The sequence below is a fragment of the Myxine glutinosa genome, chromosome 1, assembly GCF_964187855.1.
Source record: "Myxine glutinosa chromosome 1, kmMyxGlut1.1, whole genome shotgun sequence".
Taxonomy (NCBI): Eukaryota; Metazoa; Chordata; class Myxini; order Myxiniformes; family Myxinidae; genus Myxine; species Myxine glutinosa.
In genome coordinates, this window is record NC_136261.1 from 257,441,339 (window position 1) to 257,455,416 (window position 14,078).

The window sequence follows — 14,078 nt, forward strand, 5'->3', positions numbered from 1 at the left end:
TCCGACCAGAAAGGATAACCATTAGGAGTGCAAAATATCGAGCCCAAGAATTGGGCGTGTCGCTTATTGGATGTCACGCCTACCATTACAATCAGTATCCACTATAAACCAATGAGAGGTTTAGATCAAGTCTTAATCTAAACCTCTCATTGGTTTATAGTGGATACTGATTGTAATGGTAGGCGTGACATCCAATAAGCGACACGCCCAATTCTTGGGCTCGATATTTTGCACTCCTAATGATAATGTTGTATTTCCAGGGTACAATGTTTACAGCTTATCATTCGCAATAATTGATGACCTGGAGTTATAAGCAATGTATTCAGGCCAAAAGCTTTCCCCCCCCCCCCCCCCTAACATTGAGGATGCCCTTCACATGAAATCACTGAATGTCCCTTTAAATTTACTGGTGATATTGTAATATCAAAATACACATTCAGTGTCCTAAAAATTTATATTTTGATACCAATTTTTGCTATCCATGACTTATATAACCCGGGAAATGTGTTTTTAATTACTGGATGGCGGCCATTTTGGATTTTTTGGTTTTACACGAATACGCGTAAAAATTCGCGAGGGCTCCTCGGCTAATATTGATTAATAGGTCATTAGGAGTGTTCATGCCAAATTTGGTGATTTTGTCCACCGTGTAACGGTAATTTTGCTAAGCCACCCTACTATCTGTTTGTGAACAAAATATCTCAAAAATTTGTGGACTGATTCGGACAAACTTTGGCAGAGATGTAGCGTATATCACAAGGACGAAATGATTAGATGTTGGTGAAGATCCGGATCCAGCTACTAGAATTTTTAAAGCAATGCTTCACCATTGGGAGATAGGGCTAAAAACGATACATAGCAGGATATCTCAAAAAGTTGTGGACGGATTTGGACGAAACTTGTTGAACAGATTGTGTGTGAGACAAGGAAGAATCGGTTCGATTTTGGTGAAGATCTGAATATGGATACGGATATGATAAAAAAAATTTTTTTTTAGTGATTCTTCACCATTGGGAGATAGGGCCAAAAACGATACATAGCAGGATATCTCAAAAAGTTATGGATGGATTTGGACGAAACTTGTTGGACGGGTTGTGTGTGTGACAAGGAATAATCGATTCGATTTTGGAGAAGATCTGAATGTGGATTCGGATATGAGAATTTTTTTTTTTAATGTGATTCTTCACCATTGAGTGATATGGTCAACCAGGCGGACGTATGCTCTCTACTGAGTGCCGTTCTAGTTTTATTTTATTTTTGGAATTCAGTCGTTACACTTTTACTAAGCAATATTATAAATAACTAATTCCCAAGCAGGGAACCCAAACCTTCCTCCTCACCACTCTTCCCCCCCCCCACCCCCCCCCCCCCAGCTCTCCTTTCCCCGTCCCCACATCGCGTCCGACCAAACACATTCAAAATGGCAATTAGTCATTACGCCAATTTTCTCACCTTTTGCTGCAACCAAGACTTAAACCATCTTGGTGACTATGAAAAATCAAAATCAGATGGTGAATTAGAGTTGAGATAAAGCCATGAGGGAGTCTGACTGGACTTTATATTACAGGCCTTCATTTAATTAAAAATGCATTAGTGTCTAAATACGCTAACTTTCATCAAATCTTCTTCCCGTACTTTGCAACCGAGTCTTAAACCATCTTAGCGACTATGGAAAATTAAATGAGATATCGAATTAGAGTTTAGATAAAGCTGTGAGAGAGTCAGAAAACTGAACCTAACAAAAGAGGTCCCAGAGCTATGCTGTTCAAACAAAATGGTGGAGATTTGTTTTTTTTAGCCCCTCCTAGAACGGGTGAAGCTCCTCCCTCAACGAGAGAAGCCACACCCTGAACGGACGCCGGTTGGGCAGACCTACTGGAGGAGAGTATTATCGTGTGTTTTGTACAGTTTAACAATAACACTAGGAATCTTAAGAAGTGGATTATAAGATGTTAGGATAAGGAGTGGGGGACAGGAGGAGGAGGTTAAAAAAAAGAAATTGGACAATAAGAATAACAGTGAAATACTGGGGATGGAGGAAACAGGTGGAAATGATCATTAGCTCTATTCCGGAGCCCACAGGGATTTATTCTTCCAGCTCTTATGTGCTCATTCCAATACCATGGGGCAAGGGAGCTGGAAGGGGCTTGTGGTTATCCTCAAGCAAGTGTGAGGAGATTGAGCATGTAGAGTGATGATTGGCCTGGTGATGTGAGAGCACAATCCTCAAAACTTCTTGGCAGATTAACTAACTGTTTTTAAACAGGCCAGAGAACCGCTGTTTGAAGAGAGTTCTGCCATTATGTGCACTTTCTTTGTTACACATGATTTTAGGCTTATGGATGAGATTAAGCAGAATGGAAATGGAGAAACACCAACAACAGAGTATAAGTGATAGTGAGAGATAAAGGGAGGGGTAGAAGGACTCATGTGGGTGAACAAGCAGCACCAAAGCTGAATGACAACAAGAAGTGTTTTTCTTTTTCTTTTTACAGATGCCATTCCAGTAGTAGATATGGTCATTTTGACCATCCACTTCTCCATTTTATGGCTAATAAGAGTGTATGTACATTTGAATGGTAAATTTAATTTCGAAATGTTAATTTATTTACACATTATTTATGCACGTGTTGAATTCTCAAACTTTTTTCTCATTTTCCCACTGACATCCCTAGAGGATGCTCTCCTCTCCATGATAAATGATTGAAATCTTCTGAGCCCAAGCATTGTACACACTACCCACAGGCAGAGGTGTGTGCTGGGACAGTGCCCGAAGTAATACAGTCAGTAGTGAATGGAGCAGACGGGTGCATTTTCTCCTTCGGCAGCTTACGCCTTGGTGAGATTATTAAGATATCTGTCTCTTCGCACACCTGTCACTTTTCATTTGTTATCCAATGTTCACACAGTCAGATTTTCAGTCTCATTAACACTGACTTTTAAAGGTTGCCTGCTTTTGAAACTGCCCTCAGAAATTTCAGTGATAATTACAACTAGCACTGCAAAATGTTAGATGCACCTCAACTCTTCTGCTTCACAGAGCCATGAATCACACTTTTTTGTCATCATTGTAGTCTCGTCATGTATTTCGGCTCATGAGAAAAAAGGATTAAACACACTTGTGGCTCTTGGAAAAGGATACCATACACATTTCCTGCAAATAATTTGAATCATCAGTTCCATCACTTTCTTGGGCATTGTTTTGTTCTTTGAAGCTATTCTTATTCAGGAGTCGTTGTTTTTTTGTAGCTTGTAACATATTTTTGCAGAGAAGTTATGTGACTCCAATTTTAAAAAAGGGTATTTTTATGAGATTAGTTGCCATTCTATAAAGATGAGAATTGATCTATAAATGCATATAAATGCAAAGCACTTTGATATTTAATTCTGAATTAAAAGTGCTTTTTGAGAATTAAAGATTTGGTCCTTGTGATGGAAATGAGTTGTTGTTTTTGAATATCTCTGGATTTATGTTGCAAAGCCATCTCATATTCAATTCACCTACAGGAAATAATAACTATTCTTTTGACTATCCTGGTAAGTTCAAAAGAGTATAAAGAACTAGAACGACATTCTTCGACATCACAAGGTCAACCGATATGCCTCCGCCCACATTATTACATCACTATAATACTTGTACCAAGTTTGCTTTAAATCCATTCAGCTGTTCTCAAGTTATCAGGGTTTTACCTGACATGACCTCTGACTTTTGAACTATTGACCCCAAAATGTAATCAGTTCATGTTTACATCATTATACATACCTGTCCAAAGTTTTAATTTAAATCCCTTCAGCTGTTCACATGTTATCACATTTTTACTTGACATGACCTTTGACCTTTGACATCAGGGCCCCAAAGTCGAAACAGTTAATCTATCCATCATTATACACATCTGTACCAACTTTGAATTAGATCCCTTTAGCCGTTCTCAAGTTATAGACCTATTACAGACTTTGACCTTTAACCTCTTGACCCCAAAATTTAATCAGCTAATCTTTGCATCATTATACATACATATGTGTACCAAGTTTGAATAAGATCACTTCAGCTGTTTTCAAGTTATAGACCTATTACAGACTTTGCCCTTTGACCTTTGACCCCAAAGTCTGATGACTTAATCTTTACATAATTATACATACCTGTACCAAGTTTGAATTAAATAACTTCAGCCGTTCTCAGGTTATAGAGATGTCACAGACTTTGACCTTTGACCTCTTGACCCCAAAATCTAATCAGTTCATTTTTACGTCATTCTACACAAGTGTACCAAATTTGGTCAGAATCCCATCACTGGTTCACAAGTTAACATGGTAACAGGATTTTTTTTTACCTTACATGGCCTCTGAACTTTGACCTTTGACCTCGTGACCCCAAAATCTAATCACTTCATCTTTACCTGATTATACATACCTGCACCAAGTTTGACTTAGATCCCTCCAGCCATTCTCAAGTTATCACAGTAACGAAAACCAATCACGAATGGATGGACGGACGGACGGACGGACTGACTGACGGATGGATGGATGGATGGATGGATGGATGGATGGAAGGACAGCCGGACGGCCAACCTGAAAACATAATGCCTCCGGCGACTTCGTTGACAGAGGCATAACAACTGTGATGTTCGTTGTTCAATTAAAACAAAATAAAAGCGAACAAGAAAGAGCAATCAGAGATTGCAGGCCCTTGCCAGGACGTGTTTGTAGTGTTCTTTTAGGCTTTTGTTTTAAAACAAATATGGCGGCTGTTATTTATTTATTTATTTATTACTTATCTTTTTTTTCTCCACCAATTTATCCCTAGATGACGCTCAAGAAATTTCATCTTGATCGGTTGAAGTTTTGTACTTGTCGAATTATGACGTCATAATGGAGGCACCTATGACGTCATCATTAACATATGTTATTCACCATGGAGAGTTCTTTACAAAGAACCATGTCGCAATTTTTGCTATTCAGTGCTTTCGGAGATATAGAGGTGCAAAGTGTTTCGGTTTTTCCAAGATGGCACCTGTACCACGTGACCTACTACATCAAAGTTATCATTAAAAAAATATATACAGGAGGAGTTGCTCCTATGGTGAAAATTTCGTGTCAATTGGACCAACGGTTGCAGAGAAAATCATATTTATTCTGTGCGGACAAACAGACATTCAGACAGACAGACAGACAAACGGACTCAAATGCAATACCCTCTCTGCTGGTGAGGGTAACTCATAATCTTTGTCACTGGTATTGTTTTTTCATTATGCCGATTCAGTCAAATTTTCAGAAAAATGAAAAAGCTCCACTTTCTCTCCATGAAAGTAAAAATTTCAACAAAACCTGCAATTTTTGTAATCACAGAATACGCATAAATGTTATTTTAAACTAAATTGTAACATGGGATAATCACCCCCATTATGGCAAGACAATCAGCAGATTGGTGGCAAAAGAACACGAAGAAAAACCTAGGCATTTGCATGTTTTGCCTTTCCGAGGTATGTGCATAAAGGATACCATTAGGAGTTGAGCATAATAGCTGTAGAGCAGACATCCACAAACAGTAATGCTTTTATTATAATGATGGTGATGATGCCACAAGGAGACATTCTGGAACACTTGAAAGAAAATCCATCTCAGCAGGGAATGTAAGCAACTTGGTTGCCAAGTCTGCATTTTATGATGAAACCACATATTACTTGGAAGACGTAGTCAGAATTAGCAACGGGGTACCTTATATAATGATTAGTACATCACCAGCAGGTTACCACAATGACTAATTTCAATGGGGTTCACTTGAATTGTGATTACATTTTGACCTATGCTCCACAAGGCTAGGGAATACAAAACTGACGAGGAATCTCAGTAGTTGTTGAGGAGATTATGGAAGATATGGTAACTAGAAAATACTGTGATAAGTAGGACAGTTATCCTTGATTACTAGCCGAAACCCGTGGAACATCCACGGAAGGGAGGATGTCGTGTATGGATAGAGTGTACCATTATCGATGGCATAGGGGATTTGCTTGTCCGAGTAAGAGTTAGGAAGAAAGATGAGAATGAAGAGTGCGTATATGAACAACGATCGCCGACACTGGCACAAATGCATGCTCTGGATTGTCCACTCAGTGGACGGCTTGCTTTCGCCTTCGCCTGTCCAATCAGCGGACGGCTTGCTTCGCCTTCGCCCAGCAGACGCCAATACGATGGCGTCGTAAGATGGCGTCGTATCGGCAGTTAATCGGATGCTTTTGGGCCCCAACGTCGGCTAATTCAGATTTTTCGAGTATGGCTGTACGTGATAAACAAAGAGCGCGGTTCGTAGATCGTAAATCCATTAGTGCCATGGGCATCGGGTCACTGGGTGCGGTGTAAAAGGGATAACAAAGTCGAGTCCTTACGCTATTATTATATAGACTAGCCGAAACCCGTGGAACATCCACGGAAGGGAGGATGTGGTGTATGGATAGAGTGTACCAATATGGATGGCATAGGGGATTTGCTTGTCCGAGTAAGAGTTAGGAAGAAAGATGAGAATGAAGAGTGCGTATATGAACAACGTATTTATTGCAATCTACTTAAACTAGGGCATGCCCGTACTATATATATGCCCGTACTATATATCTATCTAAAATTATATCCCCCCCCCCCCTCTATTTACATGAAATGGTTTGGTCCATTCGCAACGCCAAAGCGAACGGCGAACGGCTTGCGAGTACAGTGACAATCCCCCCCCCCTCTATTTACATGAATGGTTTGGTCCATTCGCAACGACCACAGAACCCCCCCCTCTATTTACATGCAATGGTTTGGTCCAAAGCGAACGGCTTCCGGAGTTTGGTAAAGAAATCGCCATCGCGTGCACAAACGCGCAGGAAAGCGAATGAATCGCAAATTCGTTTTTATTAGTTTTAAAACGTAGTTTAACGCCAACATAGTTTGCAAACGTGAAATAAATGAATACGCTCTCAAATGTGCCATCCGAGGCAGAGTGTGTCCTCCACGTTCGGCACACGCGATCGTTCGCTGCTCTCTGATTGGTTGAATCGTTTTTTGGACATAGCTCGGTAAGTAATTGTCCGATTAATATGAAACCTTGAAAAGGCACATCCTCGGGTCCCCAGCAATATACCTGGCAAGTTAAAAGTATATCGGACCCGTGGTTGTCGAGAAACAGCGGTCACAGACAAACGTACAGACAGAGATTACTGGAATTATAGATAGATGACAACGCTACGAAATGCTACGAAACGCTACGAAATGAATGGATTCGTAATAGGAATCGGCATAGCACCACTCTGGCCATTTTTTATGAGACTATATGGTGTGGGTTGGATTTGTGTGAACAAAATCAAGAAAAAGGCGACACTTTGTAGAATCCAACTTACACTGTGTATAAAGTGTCACCTCCTGACTTTGTATTTTATATTGTTACAGACAAAACAAACACTAAATAACATAGCCACATACCAAAAACGTGTATTTTCAATTTTCACTTGTGCAAAAATGCTACTCACAATTACATCGCCTGTGCGTCGGCCTGTGATTGAGCCAGAGAGTTGGCCTGTGAGTCAACTTCCTTTCCAATGTCTGCGAGAGTTGAAATACTGATTGTGAATGTGTAAAATTATATGAAAGAAGAACATGCATATCAATAGACGATGCCATCGAAAAGGAGAGCAGCTGTCAATAGAAAAGGATGTCTGACTTATCAATTTGACATTATTGCACAGGAAATGACAAACAAAGAAACAGTTCATTTCCATCGGGTAATATTACGATGAGAGATCAGCCGATACCTTTATTATGTCCATCAGCATCCATGGCACTTAGAAAAAAAAACGTGGCATCAGCCAGCCGCAGCCAACTATCACGCACCGTCTCGAAGTCAATGCCATCCTTTTATCTCTTCGTATACACCTCACTGATTTCTACCTTATCGTGAACAGGGTAAAGCCTACTTTGATAATCATGAACGGTGGCAGATGCAGGAGCGAAACGTAAGCGTAGGCCTCGGCCCTACCTATCCAGTTGTTGTTTCCGTTGTGTAAGGGGGAAAAAAAAAAAACATTTTGGCCTCAGACCTTTGAGAGTACGTCGTTCCGTTAACTTTTTGAACGGGCCTCGTATGCCATGCTTCGTCAACATTGGGTTGTTTTTAAATGATTTGAAGGATTAACTTAAGCACCGTGAATAGAGTAGATACTGATGGGCTGCTGATCGGTTTCACTTCGTTGTTATCACAGTATATGGAAGAAATTATGGTAAACCCACCTGATGAGGTTAGCGTACACCGCGATCGATGACACCGGCACAAATGGCGGAATAGATGGATTCTTCTTCATCGCATCGCATCGCATTCTCTTCCTGTGAAACTTTCATAGAACTGTGTCGTTTATGTACATTTTTATTTTATTACATTCACGTAGTTTCACATTCTTGACTTCGTGGAGCTTCAATGTGGTTCAAAAAAATAAAATAAAGATGGATTCTTCTTCATCGCATCGCATTCTCTTCCTGTGAAACTGTTTCTCCATTTAACGTTTCCAAAATCAAAACTTCAAAAACTTCTTCACTTCGATTCGAAAAAACTTCAAACTTCAAAAAACGTTTCCAAAACGTCACTCCATTTAACTTTATTAAAATGACGATAAAGACCATTTGGTTCACACCACCCATCACACCACTCGACTGTCCAATCAGCGGACGGCTCGCATCGCCTTCGCCCAGCAGACGCCAATACGATGGTGTCGTAAGATGGCGTCGTATCGGCCGTTAATCGGATACTTTTGGGTCCCAAAGTCGGCGAATTCAGATTTTTCGAGTATGGCTGTACGTGATAAACAAAGAGCGTGGTTCGTAGATGGAAAATGCATTAGTGCCGTGGGCATCGGGTCACTGGGTGCGGCGTAAAAGGGATAACAAAGTCGAGTCCTTACGGTATTATTATATAGATGTTATTCTTAGGGATGATGATGTATTTTTCTTATGCTGTATATGGTCTAGGCTCGTGGATTTGCTCGGACACAGAACAGATCAGGACACAACATAACAAAGGGAACAGCAGGAATGGGGGAAACGACAATAACAGGGCTGGGGGAGAAGGTAGACGGAGACGGATAAACAAGTGATGCAGGTAATGATGAGATTGTTTCTTTCACTGTTTGTAATCGATTTGTGTTGGAGATGAGATGGCAGATCTAAATCTGCTTGTTATTTTAATACCGTGAAATAACCAGAACTGTCTGGCCACACATATACGGTGCCTTCAGAAAGTTTCACCCCTTGACTTTTTTCACATTTTGTTGTGTTACAGGCTGAATTTAAAATTGATTAAATTGAGATTTTTTTGTCACTGATCTACACATAATACCCCATAATGTCAAAGTGGAATTATATTTTTAGAAATTTTCATAAAATGATTCAAGATTAAATACAGAAATATCTAATTTACATATGTATTAAACCCCCTCAGTCAATACTTCGTAGAAACCCCTTTGGCAGTGATTGCAGCCTTGAATCTTCTTGAGTATGACTGTGTCAGCTTTGCACTTCTGGATGTGGGGAGTTTCTCCCATTCTTCCTTGCAGATTTGTTCAAGCTCTGTCAAGTTGGATGGGAAGCATCAGTGAACAGCAATCTTCAAGTCTTTCCACAGATTCTCATTGGGCTCAAGTCTGGGCTTTGGCTGGGGGCACTCAAGGACTTTCACATTCTTGTTCTGAAGGCATTCCAGTGTTGCTTTGGCTGTGTGCTTGCTGTCATTGTCCTGCTAGACCATAAATCTTCGCCGCAGTCTAAGGTCATTTGCACTCTGAAGAAGGTTCTCCTCAAGGATTTGCTTGTATTTGGCACCATTCATTGGTCCCTCTATCCTTACAATTCTCCCAGTCCATGCTGCTGAAGAGCATCCCCATCGCATGATGCTGCCACCACCATGCTTCACGGGAGGGATGGTGTTAAAGATGTGTAATCAGCTGTGCTCTGTTTCTGCCAGATGTAGCGCTTTGCTTTCAGGCCGAAGAGTTGAATCTATGTCTCATCAGACCACAGAATATTTGGCCTCGTGCTCTCATTCTTTCATGTGCCTTTTTGCAAACACCAGGTGTGCTGTCATGTGCGTTTTTCTCAGGAGTGTCTTCTGTCTTGCTACTCTCCCATAAAGTTTTGATTTGTAAAATATTGCCGAGACTCTTATCCTTCTAGCAGGTTCTCCCATCTCAGCAAAGGTACTCTGTTGTTCTGTCAGTGTGGTCATCGGGTTTTTGGTCACCCCCTGCCCATGGTCCTTCTTGCCCAGTTGCTCAGGTTGGTCGAATGGCCAACACTAGGAAGAGTCTGGGTAGTTCCATATTATTTCCATTCAATCATGATGGAGCTCACTGTGTGTGTTCTTTTAGAACCTTCAACACTCGAGAAATTGTTTTATACCCTTCCCCATATCTATGCTTCCTCACAATTCTATCTCGGAGTTCTACGGACAGTTCCTTCATTGTCGAGTTTCTGCTCTGACATGCACTGTCAACTGTGGGACCTTATATAGGAAGGTCTGTTTCTTTCTAAATCATGTCCAATCAATTGATTTGGCCACAGGTGGACTTCAATCCAGTTGTAGAGACATCTCAAGGATGATAAAAAAAAAAAGGATTTACTTGATCTCAATTTGAAATGTCATAGCAAAGGGGTTGAATACTTATTGACTCAAGACATTTCAGCTATTCCTTTTTAGTTCTTTTGTAAAAAAATTCGAAAGAAAAAAAATCCACTTTGACAAAATGTGTAGATCAGTGACAAAAAAGTCTCAATTTAATCCCTTGTATATACTATATCTTATATCTACATATATAAAAGAAAGTTTTTGTTTGTTTGCTTGTTTGTTTGTCTGCACGCGTTAATCTACTGAACGGTGAAAGATAGGAGGAAACCTCTGAAGAAAAAAAATGTCGGGACGGGCCCCGGGAAGGTTTTAGGCTAGGTGGCAAGGCCAGTCGAGGCTGCCTCGGCCGGGCTGGGCCCATTTCGCAATTAAAAGCTGAGCTGAATTATAGTAGTCAATCTTCTACGGCCACGAGTAAAAGCTGAATTATAGTAGTAAATTCATTCAAAAAGAACCAAAAATGTCGGGATGGGCCCCGGGAAGGTTATAGGCTAGGTGGTGAGGCCGGTCGAGGCCGCCTCGGCCGGGCTGGACCCATTTCACAATTAAAAGCTGAGCTGAATTATAGTAGTCAATCTTTTACGGCCGCGAGTAAAAGCTGAATTATAGTCGTAAATTCATTCAAAAAGAACCCGGGCAACGCCGGGTGCATTCGGCTAGTTTAAAATAGACTTCAAACCACTATAACTCTAAAAGTACAAGAGATATGCATGCACTTACTGTTACTGACACATAGGAAGTCACATACGACATTTCATTTGGCACCATGACCTTTGACCTTGAGTGACCTTGAAAGGTCAAACTCAAGGTCAAAAATTGTTTTTTTACTAATAACTCTGTCAAACATTATCCGATTCCCTTCTAACCAATACAAAAATGTTCATTATTCAATTCCCGAAAAATAACATGTGGCATAAAATGGTCAAAAATGCTTAGTTATGTACATGTATAGATTTCCCGCCATTTTGATCCAAAATGGCTGATAAAAAAAGTGCATTCCGGCAAGTCCTCAGTCTCTGACCGATTTTTCATCTGTCTGTCTGTCTGTTTGTGCACAGTACTGCGTCTACATTGTTGCACATAGCATCGCCATACTTTTCACACATATCTGTCTTGCTCTGGAATAGACTGTGCCCAATTTTTAACTCTCTAGGCCCAAGGCCTCCATTATGACGTCATAATTCGACAAGTACAAAACTTCATCCAATCAAGATGCAATTTCTTGAGCGTGATGTCGGCATAAACTGGTGGAGAAAAAAAAATGATGATGACATCATCGGTCACGTGGTTCGGCCACCATATTGGAAAAAACGAAAAAGTTTGCACCTCTATATCTCCGAAAGTGCTGAATAGAAAAAATTGAGACATGGCTCATTGTAAAGAACTCTCCATGGGGAATAAAATATGTTAATGATGATGTCATAGGTGCCTCCATTATGATGTCATAAATCGACAAGTACAAAACTTCATCCGATAAAGATGAAATTTCTTGAGCATAATCTAGGAATAAATTAGTTTAGAAAACAAATAATGATGACGTCATTGGTCACGTGGTTTGGCCGCCATATTTGTTTTAACACAAAAGCCTTAAAAACCACTGAAATACATCCTGGCGAGGGATTGCAATCTCTGATTGCTCTTTTTCTTGTTATCCTTATTGGCAAGGTCACCCAAAACATGAAATCAGGGGGGTCGAATTTTCATTTAAAATATATTTCAAAACACTATAACTCTGAAAGGACAAGAGATATGCATAAACTTACTCAGTTGCCTTCCATTGCTTAGCATATATACAAGTATAGATTTCCCTCCATTTAGATCCAAAATGGCCAATAAAAAAGTACATTCCGGCAAGTCCTCGGTCTCTGACCGATTTTTCATTTGTCTGTCTGTTTGTTTGTGAACAGGATATCTCAAAGAGTTGTGGATGGATTCGTATGAAATTTTGTGGAGAGGTTGGGTATGTGACAACGATGAAATTATTCGATTTTGGTGAAAATTCGAATCTGTATCCTGATCAGAGAATTTTTTGTAAGTGATTCTTCACTATTGAGTACTCGGGCTAAAACTGATTTATAGCACGATATCTAAAAAAAAGATCTGGAAGGATTCGGAAAAAACTTGGTGGACAGGTTGGGTGTATGACGAGGACAAATCGATTAGATGTTTGTGAAGATCCGAATCCGGACAAAAGAATTTTTTTAATTCCAAGTGATTCTTTATCATTGAGTTGATTGGGCCAAAAACGATAACCCCTCACTCACCTTACAGATGGTGGCACACAGGCGTGATATTTCATGACTTATGACAAAAGTTAGTTGATGAGTTGGGTAATTAAGTGACAAGAACAAGCGATCAGATTTTGGTTCCGGTCCAGATCCATATCTGACCTATCGGTGGGATACAAAACGTAAACTGTTCAGCCTGGCGGAGGTACGCGCTCTACGATTGCCGTTCTAGTTGCTACCTGATTTTATATTTAACACTAATTACATGCAGATTTTACAGTCTACAATTAATAATTAATTAACAATTAACTTAAAAAATTAATTAATTAACAATAATTAACAATTAATAAATTAATAATTTTACAGCAAGTAACTTCAATGAATGATAATGTTTGTGTGAAAGCAATATTGCTTTAAGAATTAATTATCGAGATGTGGCGTGTAATTAATGTGAAAAGGAAAAGAGCGTAGGTTGACTCACAATTCTCAATATGTTGCCTTGCCTATTTATGAACATTAAGCAAATTAATTCAGGTTCCAAGATTGCTTTTCTGTTGAAATTCTGTTAACTATACTATCAGTGTTATCCTTTAAGAAAGAGCTATGAAAGCATATGGGTTCATAATGGGAGATGAATATCCTTCTCAACCCAACCATGTGATGGTCTATTCCCTGGCCAAAGGATTCTGAGGATCTGCATGGTGTATACCTCATTTACCTCAAGGTGATTGATTGATTCATGGCTCCATCTACATATTATATACAGAAAGCACATTAATGTGGTTAGCATACCTTTGTCAACCTTCTGTTAATACAAACTATAGATATATCATTTAAACAAGTTCCAGAGGTGACTCCAGACCATTTGAATACCCACCAGTTAAAATATAGCACCTTGAATAAGGTACCAACCTCTCTATGTAGATTGTAGACCAATCACTCTCACAAATTATAATATCACCATGAGGCTAGTCATTAATTATTGTTCTTTTTTACTTTTACTTTGTTGTTTCTTTATTATTCTAAACCGAGCTTCACGAAACGTCACCAAGTTGTAGAGGTCGTCACAATTGAGAAGCTTATTGATTTTGACGTCAAAGGTCATCTGGAGGTCAAATTTCTAAAATAGCCATTTTTCATCCGATTGACCTGAAAATTAAACAGCCTTTTGCATATAGAGTCACTAAATTGGGAAACCAACTATTTTGCGG

At 39.7% G+C, this 14,078-nt stretch overlaps 1 protein-coding gene across 1 annotated transcript in view; it reads left to right on the forward strand.

Annotated features, from left to right (window-relative positions):
- LOC144891735 (kinesin-like protein KIF26B) overlaps positions 1-14,078 on the forward strand; it is a 256,217-nt gene that overhangs the window by 161,064 nt on the left and 81,075 nt on the right. The window contains exon 6 of the mRNA XM_078775959.1: positions 2,746-2,839. Within this exon, the coding sequence (XP_078632085.1) occupies positions 2,746-2,839 (94 nt within the window). The remainder of the gene's footprint in view (positions 1-2,745; positions 2,840-14,078) is intronic.